The 24,145-nt window shown below is 42.3% G+C and overlaps 1 protein-coding gene across 1 annotated transcript in view; it reads left to right on the plus strand.

The window, feature by feature from the left end:
• The first annotated feature begins 219 nt into the window (after positions 1–219).
• The window catches only part of mthfd1l (methylenetetrahydrofolate dehydrogenase (NADP+ dependent) 1 like), a 171,826-nt gene continuing 147,900 nt past the window's right edge, over positions 220–24,145 (plus strand). The window contains exons 1-7 of the mRNA XM_072581340.1: positions 220–471; positions 7,226–7,310; positions 8,126–8,170; positions 20,824–20,877; positions 21,982–22,103; positions 23,221–23,321; positions 23,406–23,542. Of these exons, the coding sequence (XP_072437441.1) occupies positions 287–471; positions 7,226–7,310; positions 8,126–8,170; positions 20,824–20,877; positions 21,982–22,103; positions 23,221–23,321; positions 23,406–23,542 (729 nt within the window). The 5' untranslated portion in view covers positions 220–286. The remainder of the gene's footprint in view (positions 472–7,225; positions 7,311–8,125; positions 8,171–20,823; positions 20,878–21,981; positions 22,104–23,220; positions 23,322–23,405; positions 23,543–24,145) is intronic.

Below are 24,145 nucleotides of genomic sequence, written 5' to 3' on the forward strand. Positions count from 1 at the left end.
CAGGGGCTAGAGGGTGTGGTGACGGGCGGATTTTGGGATTAGGGCGGGGTCAAGGTATGGAATAGTGCGCGGACTTGAGGTGAGGCGTGGTTAAGGGCTGGTGTTGATGGCGGAGGGGAGGTCCAGCGGGCGGGACGAGGAGCGAGGGGGCGTGGCCAGAGGCGGGTTGGGGGATGGGGGTGTGTCCACCGCTGAAGCGGCGGGAAATGGGGCGGGTTTAGTTTCGGGTGCGCAAGCTCGAGCTACTTCAGTTTTTTTTTGTTCGCCGCGAGCTCGAGTTTGAACCATGTGGATGTCGTTAGCAACGAGAGGCCGGGGGGCAGCGGCGGCGGCGGCGGCGGTCACAGCCGGCGGAGCCACCTGGTGTGGGCTGCCGGCCGGCCTCCGGGGCTGTGCTCAACGGGTACCGGCCATCGGCATCAAGGATGAACTGGCACCGGGATCCGGTACCAGGGTGAAGAGGAGCGTTAGGTAAGCCTGGGACCTTTCCGGTGTGACCTGGGGCAGAGGGACCTGAGAGATGGCGGTTAGGGGGAAAGTGTGAGGGGACCGCTTGAACGGTCTTCTCTCGGGTTGGGGAAGATCCCGGGATGGGGAAGCTGGAAGATAGAACCCGGGAGGAGGGGGGGGAGGGGGGGGGGGGGGGTTGGAATCTGGGGAGTAAAGGTGGAAGTTAAAAAGGAGTTAAAGAGAACCCGGTGAGGGAGTGAGAGAGGTGGTTTGCGGGGGTCTGGTGCTGGAGGAATGAGGGTCAAGTGGGTTTGGATGTGGAGGGGGGGGTGTTTAAACTATTCTGGGTGTGCGGTAATACAGACTTAAAGGGGTTTTGGTTGTGTGGAGAAGGGGATCCGAGTGTGGGCTCCAGTGAAGTGTTAAAGGACTCTGGGGCAATGGCGAGAGAGGCTCAGGTGAGGAGAGGATGTTTAAAGGAGCCTGGGAGAGAGTGGTTTAAAGGTGCATGCTGGATAGGGAGAAGGCAGTTTAAGGGATCTGTGCATTAGAAGAGGCTGGGTTAAAGGGAACTGGGGAAAGGGAAGAAAGGAGATTCCAGCAGCCCAGAATGGCAAGAGAAGAACACTAAAAGGAAGGTCCTGGGAGGAGGGTGGGCAAAGAGTGTGGAGGCTTTTTAGTGGGTGAGGACAAAGCATTAAAAGATTCTACATGGTGGTAAAGGAGGTGGTTAAAGGAATTCCATCGGGCAGGTAAGGTTGGGAGATTCTGTGATAGACAAAAGAGCAAGCTGTGACATGAATGTAGAGGATGTGAACAGTGAGTGGGCAACAATGTGCTGTCATTGAGAGAAGTGTGAAGTCAGTCACTTTGGATGGAAAAATAGCAAAGCACTATGTTTTTTTAAATTGTGAAAGACTGGGAAATGCTGGTACTCAAAGGAACTTCAGTGGTCCTTCCGTATGAAATTAACACACAGGTATGACCACCCATTAAGAAAGAGTGAAGAAGACTTCCTGCAGTTGCATTTGTGTTTGGTGAGAACATACCTATAGAATTGTGCACAATCTTGACCTTTTAAGAAGGAAATATATCTGTTAGAGGGAGTGTAACAGATATTTTCACTGGATTGCATCTTAGAATGGATTGCCTAGAATGAGCTGTTTAGCCATTTAGGACTCAGATGTGTAAGCAAACCTTGGCATTCCCAAGGCAAAGAACACTGTCATTGAGAAGTTTTGTGGAGTTTGGAATAGAAGGATAAAGGGATATTGAGGGAAAGTGGAATTGGGGAAGAAGACCAGCTGTGATTGCATTGAATGTGGCGTAGGTATGAAGGAGCAAATAGTCTATTCCTGGCTTATATTTCTTATGATTCAGGGAAGTGGAAGGGAACATTTAAGAGGGTCCTGGGAAGATAGTGTGTTGGAATGGAAATATTAAAAAGCTGCTGGGATAGTAGGAAGGATGTTCAGGAGTAGATAAGAGTTAAAAGGGTGTAGCGACTGAGTTAATTAGTGGAATTAAGAACAGAAAGGCTATCGAGGTCAGGACATGATTTAAAGGAGTCCAGGAAAAGATTGTAGAGATCTGCAGAAGAACAGAGCGATGAAAGGGGAACCAAGAAGTGAAAGAGATCTGAGGGAAGAAAGGGGAGTGAGTCTGGAGCCATGGGTAAGAGGGGAGGATTTGAGTTCCCATGCAAAGATCCTTGGTCAGTCTGATAGAGTGAAATCAATGCTGATTATTGATGCATGATTTCTTGCTTATGTGGAAGGGGTTAAGCAGAATTCAGATTGAATGTCTTTCACAGAGGAATAGCTGACCTATTTCTCGTAGATGAAGAATCACAAGAGTGCAAAAAATTTCTTCAGCAATGCTTCTGCCACATCCCTTTGGATCCAGTGGAACAAGCATTTAGTTTCCTTCTTGAATTTGGCTTCACGATCATTCAGACAAAATCAACTTTGATAGACTGGGCAGGTGTTTTCTCAGCTCTCAAAAAGGAGAAAGTGAGGACTGCAGATGCTGGAGACCAGAGTGTGGTGCTGGAAAAGCACAGCAGGCCAGACAGTATCCGAAAGCAGGAGAATCGACATTTCTGGCATACGCCCATCTTAAGGAATGAGGCTGGTGTGCCAAGCAGGCTGAGATAAAAGGTGGGGAGGATTTGGGGGAGGGGTGCTGGGAATACGATAGGTGGAAGGAGGTGAGGGTGATAGGCTGGAGAAGGGGTGGGGCAGAGAGGTCGGGAAGAAGATTGCAGGTCAAGAGGGCGGTGCTGAATTCAGGGGTTGGGACTGAGATCAGGTGGGCGGGGGGAGGGGAAATAAGGAAGCTGGAGAAATCTACATTCATCCTGTGTGGTTGAAGGGTTCTTCGGTGGAAGATGAGGCGCTCTTACTCCAGGTGTCGTGTGGCCAGGGTCTAGCGATGGAGGAGGACAAGGACCTACATGTCCTTGGCGGAGTGGGCGGGGGAGTTAGTGTTCAGCCACAGGGCGGTTGGGTTGGTTAGTGCGGGTGTCCCAGAGGTGTTCCCTGAAACGTTCCGCAAGTAGGCGGCCTGTCTCCCCAATGCAGAGGAGACCACATCGGGTGCAGTGGATACAGTAAATTATGTGTGTGGAGGTGCAGGTGAATTTGCGAAGATATGGAAGGATCCATTGGGGCCTTGGAGGGAGGTGAGGGGGGCGGTGTGGGCTCAAGTTTTGCACTTCTTGTGGTTGCAGGGGATGGTGCCGCGAGTGGAGGTTTGGTTGTTGGGGGCGTGTGGACCTGACGAGGGAGTCGCGGAGGGAGTGGTCTCTCCGGAACACTGATAGGGGTGGGGAGGGAAATATATCCCTGGTGGTGGAGTCTGTTTGGACGTGGCGGAAATGATGGAGGATGATACGATGTATATGGAGGTTGGTGGGGTGGAAAGTGAGGACCAGTGGGGTTCTGTCCTGGTGGCAATTGGAGGGGTGGGGTTCAAGGGCGGAGGTACGGAAAGTGGAGGAGATGAGGTGGAAAGTGCAGGAAGTGGAGGAGATCCCATATTCCCAATTCCTTCGCGTCCGCCGCATCTGCTCCCAGGAGGACCAATTCCACTACCGAACAGCCCAAATGGCCTCCTTCAAAGACTGCAATTTCCTCTCCAACGTGGTCGATGATGCTCTCCACTGCATCTCCTCCACTTCCTGCACCTCCGCCCTTGAACTCCACCCCTCCAATCACCACCAGAACAGAACCCCACTGGTCCTCACCTTCCACCCCACCAACCTCCGGATACATCGTATCATCCTCCATCATTTCCGCCATCTCCAAACAGACTCCACCACCTGGGATATATTTCCCTCCCCTGTCAGGGTTCCAGAGAGACCACTCCCTCCGCGACTCCCTCCTCAGGTCCACACTCCCCACCAACCCAACCTCCACTCCCAGCACCCTGGCCACATGACGCCTGGAGGAAGAGCGCCTCATCTTCCGCTTAGGAACCCTCCAACCGCATGGGATGAATGTAGATTTCTCCAGCTTCCTCATTTCCGCTCCCCCCACCTTATCTCAGTCCCAACCCCTGAATTCAGCACCGCCCTCTTGACCTGCAATCTTTTCCCCGACCTCTCTGCCCCCACCCCTTCTCCGGCCTATCACCCTTGCCCTCACCTCCTTCCACCTATCGTATTCCCAGCGCTCCTCCCCCAAAACGCCCCCCCCCCCACCTTTTTATCTCGGCCTGCTTGGCACACCAGCCTCATTCCTGAAGAAGGGCTTATGCCCGAAACTTCGATTCTCCTGCTCCTCGGATGCTGCCTGGCCTGCTGTGTTTTTCCAGCACCACACTTTTCAACTCAACTCTCAAAAAGTCAACATTCCAGGCAAAGTGGAAGAAATGCTTCAGAGATACTTTGAAGGTCTTTTTGGAGGATTGGGGCACTGATTTTAATGATTGGAAGAAGTTTACCATTCAAAATAGTGATAATTTGACCATTTAAGTGCCATGATGTTTTCAGTCTCAAAATCTAAATGATGTGGAGACAGTAAGGTCTGCAGATGCTGGAGATCAGAGTTGAGTGCGTTGCTGGAAAAGCACAGCATGTCAGGCAGCATCCGAGGAGCAGGAAAATCGATGTTTCGGTCTGGAGCCCTTCATCAAGAAAGAAAACTAAGCAGACCAAATCGTCTAAACAGTCCAAAGGGGTTGTTCCCTCTGTGACACTCTGGTCCAAACCTGTGTCACTCTAATGACTCATCTCCCTCCCAGAGCATCTTCCCATGCAATCACATCTCTCACTGCTTGGCCTGTCTCAATGTCATTGTGATGTTCTTCTGCCATCATCAGCACTGGATGCAATCACAGAAAATGTAACACTGGGCTTTTTATCTCCTCTCACTGTCCAAGGCATTGCAGTACTTTTTGGCGAAGCTGTAGTTTACTTGTACTTCATTCAATCTAGGCGACTGTTTTCACACTAGAGCCTCCTCTTTCATTGTGTAGACCAAATGCATACTGAATTAACACCTTGCAGAACATCTCCACTCAGTCTGCATGCAGAATTCTCACCTTCTGCTTGCTTAGCATTTCAATAAAGAGTGGTTGCAAACAAGGAATGAAAAGGAAGCAGACCAAAGTGACTGTTGACCATCGGTGTTTCAGAGGAGTTCTGACTGTGACACTGGTTCACTCCTCTATCACCCTATCAACTCCTCTCCCTCCCAGATTGCTCTTGTGCTTACATTTCTATACTAAGAATGATTGATGTACTATTCCAGTGGAGCTCATCACAACTCAAGGAACAGCTCCTCAACATTGAGTTCAACAACCTCAGACCATGAAACCTGTCCTCTATTGTGTATTTTCTTTCTCTAGTGTCTGTATCTTGTTTTTGTGTTCTCGCTTTGTCAGAGCTGACTTATAGTCTATTAACATCTACACTGGACCATTGCTTTTTGTTCTCTATAATCAGATTTGCTCCAGTTGTCTTTTGTTCTAGACATCTGATTTCTAAATTCCTTGCCCTCTAACTTTTTTCTCTGACTGGTCTCTCTTTCACCATTACCTCGTCAGTGTGGTAGGCCCAGTGGGGAAAGATGGCACCTGAGGATTGACGACTTTGGTTGCGTCCAGTGCTGATGGCAGAAGGACATCGCAGTGACATTGAGACAGGCCAAGCAGTGAGCGATGCAACTCTGATGTGGGTTGGTCTGGTGCAGGCAGTGGCAAGACGGTGGCGGAGGAGTATCAGCCCAGCTCTAAAAGATGGTGCCTGAAGATTGACAACTTCATTAGTTGGGTCTGGTGTAGATGACAGCGAAGTGGTTGAGGAAGGATAGTGGTGTAAGCCTCGTTGCTGATAAACTGGCTCAGTACTGATGGACTGTCTTTAAGCTGTTTTTTTTAAAAAATCCTTATTCTTTAATTATTCAAAATGGTGACAGATGAAAGCTTCTTAGTGTATTTTATTGTATTCTTGCTGTAAAATTCACATGACAATAAAGTCATTCATCATTTTATCTCCATCTTTCTCCAACAGCATAAACTCACATTATTTTTCCACCCACCCCTCAGTGCTTCAGAGAAGTCATATTGGACTCCATGTTAACTCTGTACTTCCAAATAAATTTGTTGGATTGTAACCTGGTGTTGTGATTTTTAACTTTGTCCATCCCAGTCCAACACCAGCACCTCTACATCTGTTTCTCTAGCATTTTATTTTTTATTGAAAAACTGAAGCAAATCCTGCATTGCAATCCAGTTGCTTCCTGGAACATCTTGTGAACCCGAAGTTGAAATTCAAAAATCAGCTTGTTCATGAAAACCCATGGTAAAAACATGCAAATCTCAGGCACCATCTTTGAAGCAAGGGACAGCTAACTAGTTGAAGAGTGAGTTGGATTTGCCTTCAGGAAGAAGTAGAGGAGATTTAGGAACAAGAAACAAAGCTGTACGTTTGGTTAGTGATTAGATTTTCCATTGGCAAATTGAGAGTTTAATGCTGGTGGTTGGAAGTTAGACAGGGTTCCCTTGAACAAGTAATTGTGTAATAAAAAGCATACTTCCCCTTAAAGCAAATCATTATCATTGCAAAGAAGATTGCAAAAGCGATTTCTTTAACAGGGAAAGAGATTGAAATAGTTTACATTTATATCCTTCTGGTCATGACCTCAAGTGCTTTACATCTAGTTAACTACTATTGAACTGGAATCGCTGTTAATGTGGGAAATGCAGCGTGGACATGACCAGTTCTTCCAACCAGGGATATGGTTAAGGTTGGATAAGGGAATGTGGGGGTTAGAGGTGCAGTGGAAGGGATACATCTCTTGCCCCCCACCCAATCCTGGCTACTTATGATATAGGGGAACAATCAAGAATGGTGACCATTGTAAATAGGAGCTTTTTAATGGGACTTCTGACCATTCCAAGTGTAGCGATTTAAAATCTATCTTAACTTATTTGCCTATGTAGCACTTTTACAATAGAATATTATCTGTGAGATTTTTCATTTTCCACTAGCATTAAAGTTGTAATCTACATTGGAAGCAAGCAACATTCTGACTGCAACTTCAGGGGAGTGAAGAATTACTTCTAGATACCAATTCTAAATTTGTACAGTGTGTTTACAATTGTGTAGATACAGTCAAAGGTGTGGATAAAGTTAGTACATTGATTGAAAGGTAAATAAACCCAATTTCTTGAGAGGTGTGTTGTGCATTTAATTGTTGATGCAAGACTTATTTTTCTCTAATGAATACTGTTAAAGCTAACTGAATATTTCTGTTGAACTCTCCCTTAGGCAAATAATCCTGAATTGTAAAACAGAATTGGCAGATTTACAGAAAAATGAGCCGCGCTTTCACCCAGGACTGGCCATTCTTCAGGTTTGTTTTCAAGATACATTCAAATTTACTTTTAGGTTTCTTTTTGGTCAACAATCAGAAAATGGATTCTGTTTTTAGCCTGTCCCACCCTGATCCATGATTTAATTTGGTCACAGAACCATATTGTTGCTGTTATTGAACAGCTGGCAAAGCTGATCATTTATTACTCATCCAAAGTTACCTTTGAATGGTTTTCTGGGTCACTTCAAAAAGCAATTAAGAGCCACTGTGTTGGTTATGGGACTGGAGTTACATTTAGGCCAGACCAAGTGAGGGTAGCAGTGAAACTTGGGATTTTATATGACAGTTCAACAGTTTCATGGCTACATTTGTGCATTAGTTTACTTTTTAATTTGGAAGATGAACCCCTCTACAGTGTAGATAACTAGTTTCTGGAGTAGGGCTTGAACCCAAAATCTTCTGATTTTGAGATAAAATTCTTACTCACTGAACCACTTTTGACACGTGTACATGTTAATAAAATGACTCGTTTTCATTATTGCCTAAGCTTTAGGGTTGAAAAAGGAAGGGGTGATCTGTCTCACCATAGTGTATATGTTTCCAATAGAACCGACTATGTTTCTTGATTACAGAAATTTTATACTCTGTATATTGAGAAGCAAACTTTTATTGAATTAGTATAGGTAAGTATGTGATATTCTGTATATTGAATGATCACCATCCCAATGCTTCATCACCTTGTTTAATAACTTTCAGGTGAAGTTGTGTTTGTGGTTTGTGCATGTTTTCTAACAGGTGATTTTGATATCCCCTGCCATATCCAATTTTTAAAAAAATGATTATTTTCCCATTAGATTACTGATAATGATATATTGGAGGTCAAAAAGATGGCAGCAGAGGTGAGTTTTCATCAGTATGTTCAAAATGTAAATTGTTGATTGTTTGAACATTTATTTATCACAAGTTTTACCCAATTTCCTTTTCTCTCTGTTAGTTCGTGTATTTTATAATTCATACAATTCTACTATGGTATTATATAGACCAGGAAGGGGCTGTTCAGCTCATGATCCCTGTGTCTTTTGGAGCCGTCCAGTAGTCTTGTTCACTGCTCTTAGCCTGCACATGTTTTCTATTTCAAGTTACTGTTCAAATTCCATTTTGAAAATTTGTATTGAATCTGCTTCCATCAGCTTCTAAGGCAGTGTGCATCTGTCTGATCATTATAAATTGCTGAGAGGAGAAAAAAAAAACTTCTTGTTTTCCTTCTGGTTCTTTAGTAAGTTGGAATTTTGACAATTTTTGGTTCCTACCATTCTCTGAATCAAGTAACTTCAGTTTATTTCTCTTTTACTAAATTGATCTGCATTTGTGATCTTCCTAACCATAGAACAATTTTGGAATGTTTCCTGTCTTAATTGAAAAAAGTAGTTTGATTCTCAGTCTTCCTCTCACTTACTGAAAATAAGTTCCGTATGTCTGCTAACATTTCTGCTGGTAAGTCCACTGGTCTGTTTCTGGGAAAGGATTGTCAATCTCTGTATCCCGATTCTCATAGATTGATAGTCCAAAATGTTCAAACTGGTCACTGACATCTCTTCATCCATGCACTAGCAGCAGCTATTGTGGTTTGAATGTCTTACGTTTGGTATAGGACTTGGGCCAGTATCATTCTATTGCAGGTACCGTTTAACATTTCATCAGCTCCTTGCCCCACTCACCTACTCCTTTAGTGTATCCCAGTGCCTACAATTGCTCTCCACCTTAGTTGTGAAATCTTGCTGTGAAATTTTGGAGTATTAAGATAGATTCAAGTCTTATGTATTCAATTCTGCTCTGACAGCCATATCCCTTTAAGATGTGGGCCCTTCAAGGGCAGACTTCTTGGAAACTATTGCTCCTACTTTTTAGATGGAAGATTCTGCTGCCTGATTCCCATGTCTGTAGCCAATTTATGGCATGCTAGAGAGTAGGTACAGTGTTGCCCTGTCGTCTTCCATCAACCTGTCCCATTCTTTTGTAATTGTAACTTAGGTCAAGTTGTCCTATAAACTGCATTGTTCTACTGAAAGTTGGTTGACGTATTAAAGTCTCTCTATTGGTTAGAAATTAAAATCAATAGGTCAAGTGGAATATAAGAATAGCCCATGTGAGAATGTAGCAAATGTGTTGGGCATCAGTATTGTTATGATGATGATTATGGATCAGAATTCCAAAGTACTACGGACGTTTTAAACTTGCAATTCTAAAATGTGTTTTTTGCCAAAAAAGCTGTAGATGTAAATTAAGTGACTGGCTGGAGAGAGATTCACAGTATATCTCACCTAAAGATGTGACAGGATCTTCAAACTTCAAATCAAAATAGCCTGCGATCTCTCGTCTGCAAAGATATCAAGGAGCAGATAACCTGCTGCTCCCCAGTAAGCTACCTTCTGATTATGCCCCAAACTGAATGTATCTTTTGTATTTATCCTCTGAATAACACACACAGGCAGGTATTAAAAAGCTAGCTTCATCACTTAACATGGGCGAGCGGGACTGAACTTTGTGTACACCAACCTGGGTTTGAGTGACAGCACGCTGAGAAGATCACAATCGTAGAGTTGTGCTCTAGAATGTCTGGACTCAAAATGAAGAGCGATTGAACTATTATGATTTGAACTAATATTTACTGGACTTTAGAAGAATGCGGGAAGCTTTCATAGAAACCTATAAAATTCTGACAGGATAAATACAAGAAGGATGTACCCAATGACTGGGGGATCCAAAACCAGGGGTCACAGTTTAAGGATTGGCCCATTGGGACAAGGATAAGGAGAACGTTTTCACCTAGATAGTGGTGAGCCTGTGGAAGTATCTGCCACATAAAATGGTTGAGGCCAAAATCTTGAATGTTTTCAAGAGGTAATTAGAAGATGTACACTCACCCTCTTGTTGTTGTCTCTGGCGCATGTTTGCATCACTTCTGAGGAAGAGTCGCTTGACCTGTATCGTTAACTGTGATTTCTCTCCACTGATGCTGCCAGACCTGCTGAGCTTTCCAAGCCGTTTCTGTTTATTTTCTGATTGACAGCATCTGCAGCTTTTCAGTTTTTACTTAGGAACCAGGTATAATTATTTGGGGCTAAAGGAATCAAAGGGTATAGGGATAAAAGGGGAACCGGGTACTAAGTTGGATGATCAGCCATGGTTATATTCAATGGTGGAGCAGATTTGAATGGCTGAATGGCCTACTCCTATATTCTATGTTTCTAGTTACCCCTGCATTGCAGGGAGAAGCGACTTGAATTTTGAATGCTAGAAGTCAACTAGGAGGTCAAACAACAAAGGATCCTTTCTTGCCTAAATGTTAGAATTGGATCGCAGTCAAAACTAGACATAGCAACAGAATCTCAACCAAAGTCCAAAACTAAGAATCTTGAAATTGAAATTAGTTACATCAATACAACTGGTAACTTGCAGTGCTGCAGCAGCGTTTAAGTATCTGCTGTTTGAAAATTTATCTGTATATCTTTTATTTAACTTTTATCTTTTTGGACTCATTTCTTATGTTTGTTATTTAATTAATTCTTCTTGTGTTTAAATAATAAACTCCATACTTTGTTAACTCAAGAATGCCTTGTCAGTGAGAAGGTTTTCCAGAAGGGAAAGGTCTGCTTTTAAATTAACCCTGTGATGAACCAAAGAAAAGGAAGCTACAGAGAAACTCCCATATAAAACCATAACAACAAATGGAGGAATCTAACCTCGAATTTGAGCATAACAGCATCTATACCTTTAACAACTGAAGTTACATCTTTTGAGGGTCTTGGACTACAGCAGGAGAAACCCCTAATCTGGGGCAGCAATGTGGCTTAGTGGTTAGCACTGCTACCTCACAGCACCAGGAACCCGGGTTCGATTCCAGCCTCAAGCGACTGTCTGTGCAGACACATTCTTTCTGTATCTGTGAGGGTTTCCTCCCACAATCCAAAGATGTGCATGTTAAATTGCCTATGGTGGATTTGATGTGCCAAATGCCCTGCTTCCACACTGTGGATTTTATGATTCTAGTCTTGTCTTCATGCTAGCCACTAGATGGCATGAACAGATTTAGAAGTCTTAAAACTTGGTACGAGTACCAGAAAATGATTTTAAATCATCTGAAAATCAAAGAATAGTTGCATTAGAGAATGAGGCTAGTCAGCATGTATGTCCTTGCTAAATCTCTGCAAGATCAACTCAACAAGTCCCACTCCTGCCTTTGCTCTCTAGTTCTCTATCTTTCCACCAATGGGAACAGTCTCTGTCTTTCTAAACTGACCAGACATGTCATGACTTTGAAACCTCTGTCAAATTTCCTTTAACCTTCTTTTCACATTCCTGCCCCTCTAGTATCTGCCACCTCCCTCTGAAAACAGATAAGGAAAATCATTTTATTATTCTATGCCATGTCTACCATGGATTTAAACCACTGCTAGAACAAAAGTATCTGATTTTTGGGGAGGGCAAAATTGGGCAAGATGAGTGAACAAGAAATAACTGAGACCGAATAATCAGGTTTGGCAAAGAAATGGAAGATGTTTGAAGTTGTAATATTAGAATGGGAGATTATTCATTTATCATAACCGGGATCACCGATGTATAATCAACCTTTTAATTCTAACATCCATTTTTTTAAAAAGGGCTGATGTAATCATCGATGGAGATTTAGTGGCAGTCTGGAGAAAAATTCTGGAAAGTTAGTAGAGTCAGGGAAATGTCAAAGGGACTGACTGACATGGAAGTGATAATGAGAGGCTGACTACCAAACCTCTCGATAGGAGGCTATACCTTTGTAGGTATATACAAAAATTATATAAAAAGTAAGCTTTAATCCTGATACATATGTCAATGGTCCAACATGCAAGTGTATGTTGACTGGTATGCTCTGAAGAACAGCTTTGTGAACAGTTTATAAGTGACTCTGTACAGGATGTAGTCATCAGTGCCAAGGTCACCACTTATTGTTCTTGACAAGATGGTGATGAGTAGCTGCCTTGAACTGCTGCAATCTGTTATGGACTAGGCCAGACCACTCAAAACATTCTTAAGCTGGCAGCCCCAGACCATAACTTTGCAATTTGTTTTGGTAAGTGTACAGTGAAAATTACCTGGAGTAAGATAGCTAGGTTGACTACTAGATTTTAAAAACAGACAAAAGTTTGTGCACAAAATTACGCAATGAAACATAAAGAACCCCTACAGAACGCCCCCTATCTAACTAGACTTAATTATGCTGTGCTGAATATATAACAGTCCCAATAAGCAAACTACCTTTTTAAAAGAAAACAGTATAAATGGAATATATGCTTACAGATTGAAGTTGAAGGGCAGAAAAGAATGAGTTTCCACACCGCTCTCTTTTGAACTTGTCAGTTCAAGACTGAACTAAAACTGCTCAGCTCAGCTAGAGAGCTGACCACTCCCCTCTCTTTATATAGGTCATCTCATCTCATCTGTTGACAAAAGGCCTCTCAAAATCCTTTTTCATCTCTGCACCAAGCAAGACTGATTGGAGCTTGGCCTGGTTTATTGCCCCTCTGAAAAAAATCAAGGATAGAGTCTCCTTGAGCTAAGGAACAGCTTTTTTTTTAAAAAAAGAGACTAGCTTTGTGACAGTTCTTTGTCATGTCATGTCATGTCATTTCGCTTGCAGTGCTATTAAGGAGGGACTTCCGGGACTTTGACCTAGCAACAGTGAAGGAACAACTATATGGTTCAAGTCAAACAGCAGTGTTCCCATACATCTGCCTTTATTCTTCTAGGTAGTAGAAAGTTTTGAGTATGGAATATCCTGCAGAAGGAGTTTTGTTTTGCTGCCATACACCTTTGTAAATTGTACATCCTACAGCTGTAGTGTACTGATAGTGGATAGACTGCCAAACAAGTGGACTGCTTCATCCTATATAACTTTGAGCTTCTTGAGTATTATTTGAACTGCACTTATGAAGGAAGATAGAGAGCATTTAGTCATACTCCTGACTTATGCCTTGTAAACTATGGGCATTCCTTTGGGAGTTAGGAGATGAGTTGTTAATTACAGAATTCCCAACGTCTGATCTCTTTTAACTTTTTTCTATTCATGGGATATGGGTTTCACTCGGTGCACTACCATTTGTAACAATGCCTTGTCCATGGGAAGATGGTAGTGAGCTACTGTCTTGAACTGCTACAATCAATTTTGTGTATGTAGACCCATTATATTGTTGGGAATGATGTTCCAGAATTTTGACACTCCAACTATAAGATAATACCAATACATGTTTAAGTCAGGATAGTAAGCGCCTTGGAGGGGAGCATGAAATTGGTGGTGTTTCTATGGGTCTTACCCGCGTCCTTCTAGATAGTAATGTCTTGGGGTTTGAAATGTGCTGTCTAAGGAACTTTGTTGCTTTTCCCCAACAAAAAGAGATGATGCTGAAAAAGCTGAGCAGGTCTGGCAGCATCTGCGAAGATAAATCATAGTTAGCATTTTAGGTTAGGTCCAGAACAGTTCTGAGGAAGGGTCACCAAACCTGAAACATTAACTCTGATTTCGCTTCACAGATGTTGCCAGACCTACTGAGTTTTACCAGCAACTTCTAAATTTGCCCCTGATTTACAGCATCTGCAGTTGTTTTAGTTTTTGTTGATTTTATGCTGTAAATGTTTTTAAATGGTTAAAAATGCAGAAAGAGGATATCCAAGATGGTGGTGATCTAAGAAGATCACACTACAGACCTCCACAACGCAGCACAAGCGGACGAACCTTCAACCTGCCCAACCCGAACCATCGTGATATCTTGGGACTCTGGAAAAATCTGGAGTCCCAACTAACTTCTAAAAGTTACCTTACCTGTGTTTCCAGCCATCCAGAGATGCCAATAAAGGGAGGAGTGTCCAAGGCCGACCTGTGGCCCAGCCTGCAGGATCCTCTGAGTCGGTTACTTTCCAGGCCCTGGTGAACGAGCTTGTGAAATCTCACGCGATGCTGGGGAAACAGATTAAAGAGAAGCTGGCTCCAATCTTTCTCACGCTGCAGAAGCATGAGCAGCAGCTGGGAGACCTGAAGAAGAGGACGGATAAGGTGAAGCACAGGGTCATAGTAGTGGAAGCTGATGCCAATTCATCCAAAGATGGAATCCAAGCCCTAGAGACGCAGGTCCCTAATTTGCGCAACCAAGTGGATGATCTCGAGAACAGGGGCAGGAGAAAAAACATTCAGATCATTGGTCTGCCTGAGGGTAAGGAAGATGAGCGGCCTGTGGAATTTGTTGAGGATTAGCTGCTGAAATTCCTTGACTTGGAGGCTGGCATGAGAGGATTGAAGATAGAGAGGGCTCATCGGGTCACTGCATGGGGATTGGGTCTGGGTCATCGTCCTCTCCTAGTGCAGTTCCATCATTACCGGGATAAGGAGTGTGTCATGGAAGCTTCCAGAATCCAGGGGGCTCTAAGATCATGTTCTTTCAGGACCTTTCAGCGGCAGTGATCCAGAAACGAAAATCTTGCGTTGGTGTCAAGAGAAGACTGAGGGAGCTTGGGATTCAGTACTCCGCGGTATCTGGTGCTTCAGATCACCTTAGATTAGATTACTTACAGTGTGGAAACAGGCCCTTCGGCCCAACAGGTCCACACCGACCCACCGAAGCACACCCACCCACACCCATTCCCCTACGTTTACCCTGCACCTAACACTATGGGCAATTTAGCATAGCCAATTCACCTAACCTGCACATTTTTGGACTGTGGGAGGAAACCCACACAGACACTGGGAGAATGTGCAAACTCCACACAGTCTGTCACCTGAGGCGGGAATTGAACCCGGGTCTCTGGCACTGTGAGGCAGCAGTGCTGACTACTGTGCCACCGTGCTGCCCACACATGGATCCATACGTCTGAGAAGACAAGAGACTTTGTGGACCAATTAACCTAATTTGAACAATTTTAGTATGTATAAATAATGTTGTTTGGGTATATGTTTATCGTTTTGTAAAAGGAACAGAGGAAGTCCGGTTGTAGCTTTAATTTTCTTTTTTTATATATTGATAGGAAAAAATATTGATAATTTGGTTTAAACTATGTTTGGCGGTGGTTGAGATGTACATTTTCACGCTCTAAGTTAGGATGTACCAAAGGATGGATGGGGTATTTATTCCTTTTTTAAAAAAAGATGTTTTATTCATATTGGTATTCTATGCTGTGTTTACTCATTTTTTTTCTTCTGCTTGTGTTTATGGTGTGGCTCTAGCTGGGAGAAGTGAAGGTGGCTGGGATGTTTAGATGCCTACATTTGGGTAGTTTGGGATAGGTAGTTGCCGCCTCTGGGCAGAGGGTGAGTTCCCCCATTCGGTGCTGTTGGCGCTTTTTATGTTGATAGGTATTTTTGGTTTTCGTTTTTAATTTTTAATAGTTTTGTAGGTTTGTTAAATCTAGTGGTTTTAGCTTTTGTAGCTTTTATACATGGTGGATCATGTGACACTAAGGCTCAGCGATTTGTGGTTCGGGTTCCTCCTTTCTGGAATCTAAATGTTATTGTAGAAGGTTATGGCTAATGACTTGATTAAATGGTGTACCTGGAATATAAAGGGAAATCACTCCCCAATTAAGCAGAAGAAGGTACTCTTGAACCTTAGAAAGGAAAAGGTGGATATTGCCTTGTTACAAGAGACACAGTTAGATGACAAGGAGCATCTGAAATTACAGCAGAATAGTTTTAACCAAGTTTATTTTTCATCATTTAATACCAGAAGTAGGGGAGTGGCTATATTGGTTAGGAAGAATCTCCCATTTAAGTTGTTAAACACGGGAGATTTGTAATTCTTAAAGCCATGATAAATGGGGAAGAATATGGTGTTCTAAATACTTATTGACCTCCAGCTCATTCCCTTAAAGTTTTGGTAGATGCTTTTTCTAAACTGATAAATCTCGAGTCCCAGCACATCATTATAGGGGGAGATTTTAACTGTCTCATGTATCCCACAGTAGACAGGTTGCCCAATGGTCCCTCGATACCCTCTGTACAAACTAAGCTGTTAGTGGATCTGTGTGGGGAGTCAGGGTTGGTGGACGTCTGGAGGCATCTCCACCCTACAGGCAGGGATTTTACGTTTTTCTCCAATCTGCACAGATGTCACACTAGCATTGATTTTTTTTTGGGACCCCTGCTGTAATCTTCGATTTGGTGGCACATTGTATGATTGATGATATTACCATCTTTGATCATGCTCCAGTGTACCTTATGATTAAGGACGTTTACAATGGGTTCAAGGCACTGCCGAATGTATCCCTTTATCCTCGAGGATAATAAGTTTGTGGAGTATTTCTCTAAGGAATTTTGGGCATTCCTAGACATCAACTTTAGGCTCTGTTTGTAGTTCATCCGTCCTTTGGGAAACTGCCAAAGCCTATGCTAGGGGTTTAGTTATTTCTTACTCTGCCAGTAGGAAGTGACAGAAAGGGGAGAAGCACGGTTGAAGGCAGCCGAGAAGGCTTACTTTGACTAGACCCTCGTTGGTCAAACTGCAGAGGATTACAGCGCTGCAGTCTGCTTTGAATTCTGTGCTCACGCAGATGGCAAAGAAGAAGCTGGCTTTTGCAAAGCAAAGGTTATATAATCATGGTGACAAGCCAGGCAAATACTTAATGTATCTCGCCAGGAAAAGGAGTGCCCACAAGCCATTACAGCAATTAGAGAAGGGTCTGGGAGCCTAACATGTGATTCTAAAAAGATTAATATGGCATTCTAGAGATTTTACTCTAAGTTATAACAATCCGAGGATTGTGAGGAGAGGCAGGCCAAAATTGAATTTTTTTTAAGGATCTGAAGCTCCTAGGCGTGACTCCTGAACAAGAGTCCTTTCTGAATATCCCCTTATCAGAGCAAGAAGTGCAGGAAGCTGTGAGGCAACTTCAGCATGGAAAGGTGCCCGGTCCTGACGGACTTCACACTGAATTCTATAAGGAATTTAGAAGTATACTGTTAGGCCCGATGCTCCATATTCAATGGTTCATATAGTCATGATTGTCTCCCGCCATTTCTGAGAGAGGCCAATATTTCACTTATCCTTAAAAAAAGGAAGGACCCGGACGACTGAGCTTCGTACAGACCCATCTCACTCTTAAATGTGGACTTTAAAATCTTCTCTAAGGCTCTCTCATTAAGGTTGGAGACTGTGTTATCTTCTGTTATTAAAGAGAATCAGACTGGCTTCATAACGGGTCGCAGATCCTCCGATAATGTTAGGAGGCCGCTCCATGTAATTCAAGCATGTCAACAATATCAATACAGGAATTGGTGATTTCTCCAGATGCAGAGAAGGCATTTGACCGAGTTGAGTGGGCATACTTCTTCTATACTCTGGAGAGATTTGGTTTGGGCGAAGTCTTTATAAGATGGGTAAAGGTTCTGTACGGTGGCCCTCTTGTGGTGGTCATCACCAACTGGGTATGATAAAGCAATTTTATTATTTTTAGGAGCAGCCGGCAGGGCTGTCCCCTTTAACCATTGCTTTTTAGGTTGGTGATTGAACCTTTGGCGGAGGCCATTCGTGGAGATCCCAATATATCAGCTCCAGAAGTGGGGTCCAAGTTACATAAGATTTCGTTGTATGCAGACAATGTCCTAGTTTTTTTTGACAAATCCAGCAGTTTCAGTACCTTCCGCGCGATGCAATGCATTTGCGCGTTTGGTGCTTTTTCAGGGTGCAAGATTAATTTTGTGAAATCAGGCTATGCCTATGGGTGGTCTTGCGAAGGAGCTAGGTCTTGAGGACGACTATAGATTCCCATTTAGGTGGTCATGGGGGTTTTGTGTATTTGGGCCTGTTCATTACTCCAGTTCTGGATTGGCTGTTCAAAGCCAATTTTATCCAATTATTTGATAAAATTAACAAGACCTACCAAGATGGGAGGCACTTCCCGTCTTGTGGTTGGATCGGATAGCGCTTATTAAAATGAATATTCTTCTCCGTTTGCTATACCCTATACGGATGCTCCCCCTGATTTTCAATAAGCAAACATCCAGGAGGCTGAACAGCTCGTTCAGTTCCTTGATTTGGCATTGTATGTGGCCCCTCATTAAATTAGCTAAATTGCAACTGCCTCACAGAATGGGGGGGGTGGAGGAGAGAAGTGGACCTTCCGGACATTAAAAATTGAAAAATGTGGTGCTGGAAAAACACGGCAGGCCAGGCAGCATCCGAGGAGCTGGAGAATTGACGATGAAGGGCTTATGCCCGAAACGTCGATTCTCCTGCTCCTCGGAGGCTGCCTGGCCTGCTGTGTTTTTCCAGCACCACATTTTTCAACTCTGGTCTCCAGCATCTGCAGTCCTCACTTTGTCCTAGTGGACATTAAAAGTTACCAACTAAGCTCGCTTTTGTCCTACGTGAGTGCTTGGGCTTGTGGGGATCCTCTTTTTCTATTATGGCTAGATATCAAAGCCTCCCAGGTAAGGTGCTCCCTTAGCAGTTTGCTGTTTTTGGATAAAATGAGACAGTTAGACAATATTGCCATAACCCAATAGTTGTCATTACTGTTAAAGCATGGAAGGCCATTCGGCAGAGGGAAGGCAGTATTGGCAAAACATCTTAGATTACACCTTTTGTTTTCAACTGGGGATGATAGATTCAGGGTTTAAACGTTTGGCAGCTTAGGGTATGTCTTGCATGGGTGATTTATTTGAGGGAAACGTAATGATGTCCTTCAATCAGTTAGTACGGAAGTACGAGTTATTTAATAAAGACGTTTTTTTTCCAAGTTAGGGATTTTATTAAAAAAAACACACTTTTGACTGATCCGTACAAATCTGACATAGAGAGGGGGTACTTTGTCAGTACTTTATAATCATCGTTTGGGCGTGCCCCCTTAATCGACTCTGCAGAGTGTGGGAGAGAGAGAGCTGGGTGTTGAAGTTTCCTCAGAGGCATGGGATGATATTTGGGAGAATGCAAGGAAGCTATCAAGTTGCAATAGGCCCCATGTTTTACAATTGAACATTCTCCACAGGGTCCACTTGACTCCGGACCATTTGTCAAAATTTAAACCACTGGTATCTTCAGCATGTCCCAATTGCAAGGTCTGTACTGGTGCTCTTACCCATTGTCTCTGGTCTTGTGTTAGGCTTCAACATATTGGAATGCTGTGGCGGGTGCAATGGAGAGGATTTGGGGTGTAAGGGTGGAGAAGGACTCTATCTCTCTACTTCTGGGCCTGCCCATTGTATTCCCTATAGAAGTGCATAAGAAAAAAAACTTTTCAATATTCTCATGTTCTGTACAAAGAATATTTTGCTAGGTTGGATATCCGAAAACCACCTGTGCCTGTCGAGTTTGCGGAAGATTGTTATGGAACATATTCCCTTGGATTTTCTCACAAATATGGTACACCACAAAACTGAGAATTCTTATGGCAGCCCTTTTTGGAATACCTGGACACAAATTTATCTGCCACGCTAACAAGGGTGTTTATATAGCTGTAACGATTGTGTTTTATGAGTCCAATACTCAGGAACTGTGAACGTATGAGCATTTTGTTTGGCTGGGCTGAGTTATTACTATTTATTAGTTTATTGGTTATTTATTTAGTTAAAATAGCTAGTTTGATTTTTTTTAATCTGTACTTTTCTTTATATGTTTATACATTTGTACATGATGGTGGGTTGGGTTTTATTTTGGTATTGTTTTGAATTGTATTGTTTTGCTAGTTTGTTTGTACTCTTTGCTACCTCCCCCCCCCCCCCCCCCCCCCCCCGACCTATCACCTTCATCCCCAACCCCCACTCACCTATTGTACTCTGTGCTACTTTCTCCCCACCCCTACCCTCCTCATTTATCTCTCCACCCTTCAGGCACTCTGCCTGTATTTCTGATGAAGGGCTTTTACCGAAACATCAATTTTACTGCTCCTCGGATGCTGCCTCAACTGCTGTGCTTTTCCAGCACTACTAATCCAGATTGTATTGTTTTGTACTTGTGATATTGAAATATCTATTTTTCCAAGAAAAGTATATTTTAAAAAGCAGAAATGATCAAATGTAGACTGAATGAAAGAGTAAAAGTTCTACACAAAAAAGAAAAAGGAATTTGTTTATTCAGAGCTGTTCACAACCACAAGATATCTGCAAGCCTAATTTACAACCATTAAAATCTTTTGAAATGTGATAATGTGGGCAATTCAATGGTTAATTTATGCACAGCACGGTCCCACACAATGTGATCATGGTCAGATTTTGTTTTTTTGATGTTGATTGTGTGATGAATATTTATTAGGACACCACAGATAACTCCTCTGTTCCTCTTCAGAAAGTAATTGTTCACATGGCGCATGATTTTGAGAGATTTAAATGGGGCGTTGATGCCATATTTCATTCTAATAGGATCCTCTGTAATGTAGCACTCCTTCATATTGCATGCGGATTAATCAGGCTTAATTATATTCTGAAGCCTAGCATGGAATTCAGTTTTTTTTTACTCCTATGTTCAAAGTGCTGTAAATATTCAAATTGATTATTTGGCGAATGTTATAATGTATTAAAATCTTTTTTTTAAATTAGGTTGGCCTACATGTTGTTCATATATGTTTACCAGAAGAAACTGCGACAGGGGAGGTAACTGAATTTTCTCATCCTTATTTTTATAAGTTAACTTCTTAGACTTCTTCAAACGCCTGAAAATTGGGTGTAATATGGATGAACAGTTCACCATTGCTCAGTAATAAAGAGCAAAATTACTTCTATTCTTAATCAAGGCTTGTGCAGCTTACTTAAAATTTCATAAATTGTAAGGCATGGAACCAAGTTATGTATCCTAACAGATTTCTGCTGGTGTTTATGCTCTTCACTATCCTCCTGCCACATTATCCTACATTGCCTTCCCCATATAAACATTCACCTTCACATTAACTAGTTTTTGTAATAGTAAATTTTACTCACTCAGCACACTGGATGAAGAATGTTCTCTTAGTTTTGGACACTCCTGCAAAAGACAATATCTCTTCATTTACCTGATAATAACTTTAAAGACCTCAGGTAACCTCTCAGAACTCTCCGTTCCGGAAGAAAGAGTCAAAGGATTTCTTCTTGATTCTGGTATCATCCTTGGTTCAACAAGGTTCAATATGGAGTTAACATAAACTTTTCAATTCAATTCCTCTAAAATTGTAGAAAAGCTGTTTTATAAACTTGATCTTAAATTGAAGCTTCCCACTACAAATTGTGCCCTGGCAGCCTTCCACCCTCCATAAACCTGAGCTTGCACCAAATCCAGTTCACTAATTGCCTCTGAGTTTACTGTTAAACGTTAGTACAGTGAGGCAGCAACTTGATTTAAAGGTTCTAAGCCTTGTGTTCAAATGTCTCCTCCATAACTTCATCCCTCCATATCTCTAGATCCTAATTTAGCCCCATAATTCACAAACTGTTCCTTCATTTTTGGTCACGCTGTTTCCTTTACCCTACCATTGCTGGCTGAACCTTTAGTTGGCGTGTCTGTAAGCTACACAGTTTCATCCCAACACCTGTGTCTCTTTAGTTCCTCTTAACGGCTCTCCTTGAAACCAGTGTGCTTGACTCAGCATTTGGTTATCTGTCTTAATTTCTGCCTGTCCAGCTTGATAGCAAATTCTGCTTGGTTATGTAATTATGAAATACTTTGATGCTCAAGTCCACATTATAAGTAGAAGTTGAGTAATTGTATTTTTCTTGATGGTACAGCTTTTAGATGAGATCATGAAGCTAAATGATGATCCTAAAATCAGGGGCTTGGTTCTGCCCCACAACCTTATCATGAGTGATGCAGCAATAAATGCAGTGCTTCCTGAGAAAGATGTTGATGGGTAAGTGTCCTCTATTTTCAGCATTATATAAGCCTTCTCCACTAGCATCTGCTGGTGCATCATGAGAGCTTCACATTCATTGGAGAGGCAAGCCTTGGGGGCAGATACAAATAGAATTTAAGACACATATTAATATTAAATTACAGAGATCAGATGATTGCAAACATGATTTGAGAAGTGACCGGAGAATGGATAAGAGAAGCATAGCAAGGTAGTGCAGAATCAAGTAGGACTGGGGAAGATCATGAAGTTAGGATAAATTTGCTTATGTGGATAAGATTTAAAATCAAAGCACTTCTCCTTAGAGAAGCCAGCATTGGAAGGTGTTTTGACAAAAGAACTGAAGGTGACAGGAGACAAAAACTTTTATGTAAGAATGGTCAGGATCTGGAATGGCCGGAGTGTTGAAAACAGATTTAGTTGTACTTTTCAAATAAAATTTGGATGAGATCTGAAGGGGAGAGATATCAAGGCTGCAGAGAAATGGTGGGGGTGTGGAAGAAACTAAGTTGCTTTTGAAGTGAGCCAATATTTTTTTTACTGTGGTATAACTGTTCTATCATTTTGTGCTGCAATAGCAGCTGATATAGGTCAATGAGCAGAGGGATGATGGGTGAATGACTCTTGATTCAAGTTAGAGAACAGGATTTTTGATAAATTGAAGGTGATGACTGATGGAAAGCAGTCATTGGGAGCAGGGGCGTCTGGAGATGAAAACCACTTGTCAGTTAAATGCATGAAGGTTGCTAATCTCATAGAGGAGTGGTGCCAACTCATTTTCAAAACACATTCTCTCAATGCAGGCATTGCGGGCAAAGCCGTTATTTAGTGTCTACATTAGTTACTCAGAGAAATTAGTTGGGATGTCCCATCTTGAATCATTGCAGTCTCCATGATGTAGGTTCACCCACATCATTTGGAATGCCTGCTCTGCTGTTGAAAATACAGCATTTGTGACTGGCCCACATTTCTTTCTGCTCCATGCTAGGATTGTAGTGAATATCCAGGAAAATATATAAACTCTCTATTGTTGCGTAGAGTCTATGTTCTGTGTGGAAATTGATTTGCAACAAAATTCTGGTTTGTAACAATCTATTCATGTGTCCTTCCTTACCAGAATTACAGATGTTAATTTAGGAAGACTAGTCCGTGGGAATTTTAATGAATGCTTTGTACCACCGGCAGCAAGTGCAATAATAGAATTACTGGAACAAGCAGGTGAGAAGTGCAGGCAGACCACATGGAATCACTTCATTCCTCAAACATGACTGTGCATTGACTCCTTTTACACCTGTCTTACAGATTTGTGTGCTTTTGGAAAGAAGGTCTTAATTGTAGGTGAGAATGGTTCACGAGAAGCAGCCCTGCAGAAACTTTTACAGATGAAAGGGATGGTAGTTGTGAACTGCCAATGGCAGAACACAAACATCATGGAACTGGTAAGAACCCTCATTCAACCTGTGAGGTATTGAAAGTAGGAGAAAGCAGTTTAAAATTAAACACTAATAAAAACTGAAACCTTTCGCTTCCAGTTCAGTGAATTCTGAAACATTAACTCTGATTTCTTTCATATGCTGCCAGACGTGCTGAACTTTTCCAGGAATATTTGTTGTTGTTTAAACACTACTTAGAAGTTTCAGTCAAATAGTTCATTAAAACTAACTTCAAAGAAAAAGAGTTAACAAAATTCTGTGAGGAATTGCTTAAACCAAGTAAGTAGTTTTTACCATGTGAAATATATTTCTCAATGTTTTCAATTGCTATTTTATGCAATTTCCTTTTAGCTGAATTTCAGAAATGCACTACAAGAAAATCATTTAAGATGTTGCAAAAAAAGGGAAAATTTGTGGAAATCATTCTTTCAGTTCACATGATTTTTTTACCTCTATTTTTTTCTTGAAGCTCTGTTTAGTTGTTGCAGAGAATTATAGGATATCTCTGGAGAGGAAAAATGCAAGTGCTTTTCCTATACCTGAAATTTTGCTGTAGTCAATGTTTTTTGTGCCCAGTTAATAAAATATAACTTATTAATGAAGAGTCTG

Source organism: Chiloscyllium punctatum, chromosome 11, assembly GCF_047496795.1.
Source record: "Chiloscyllium punctatum isolate Juve2018m chromosome 11, sChiPun1.3, whole genome shotgun sequence".
Taxonomy (NCBI): Eukaryota; Metazoa; Chordata; class Chondrichthyes; order Orectolobiformes; family Hemiscylliidae; genus Chiloscyllium; species Chiloscyllium punctatum.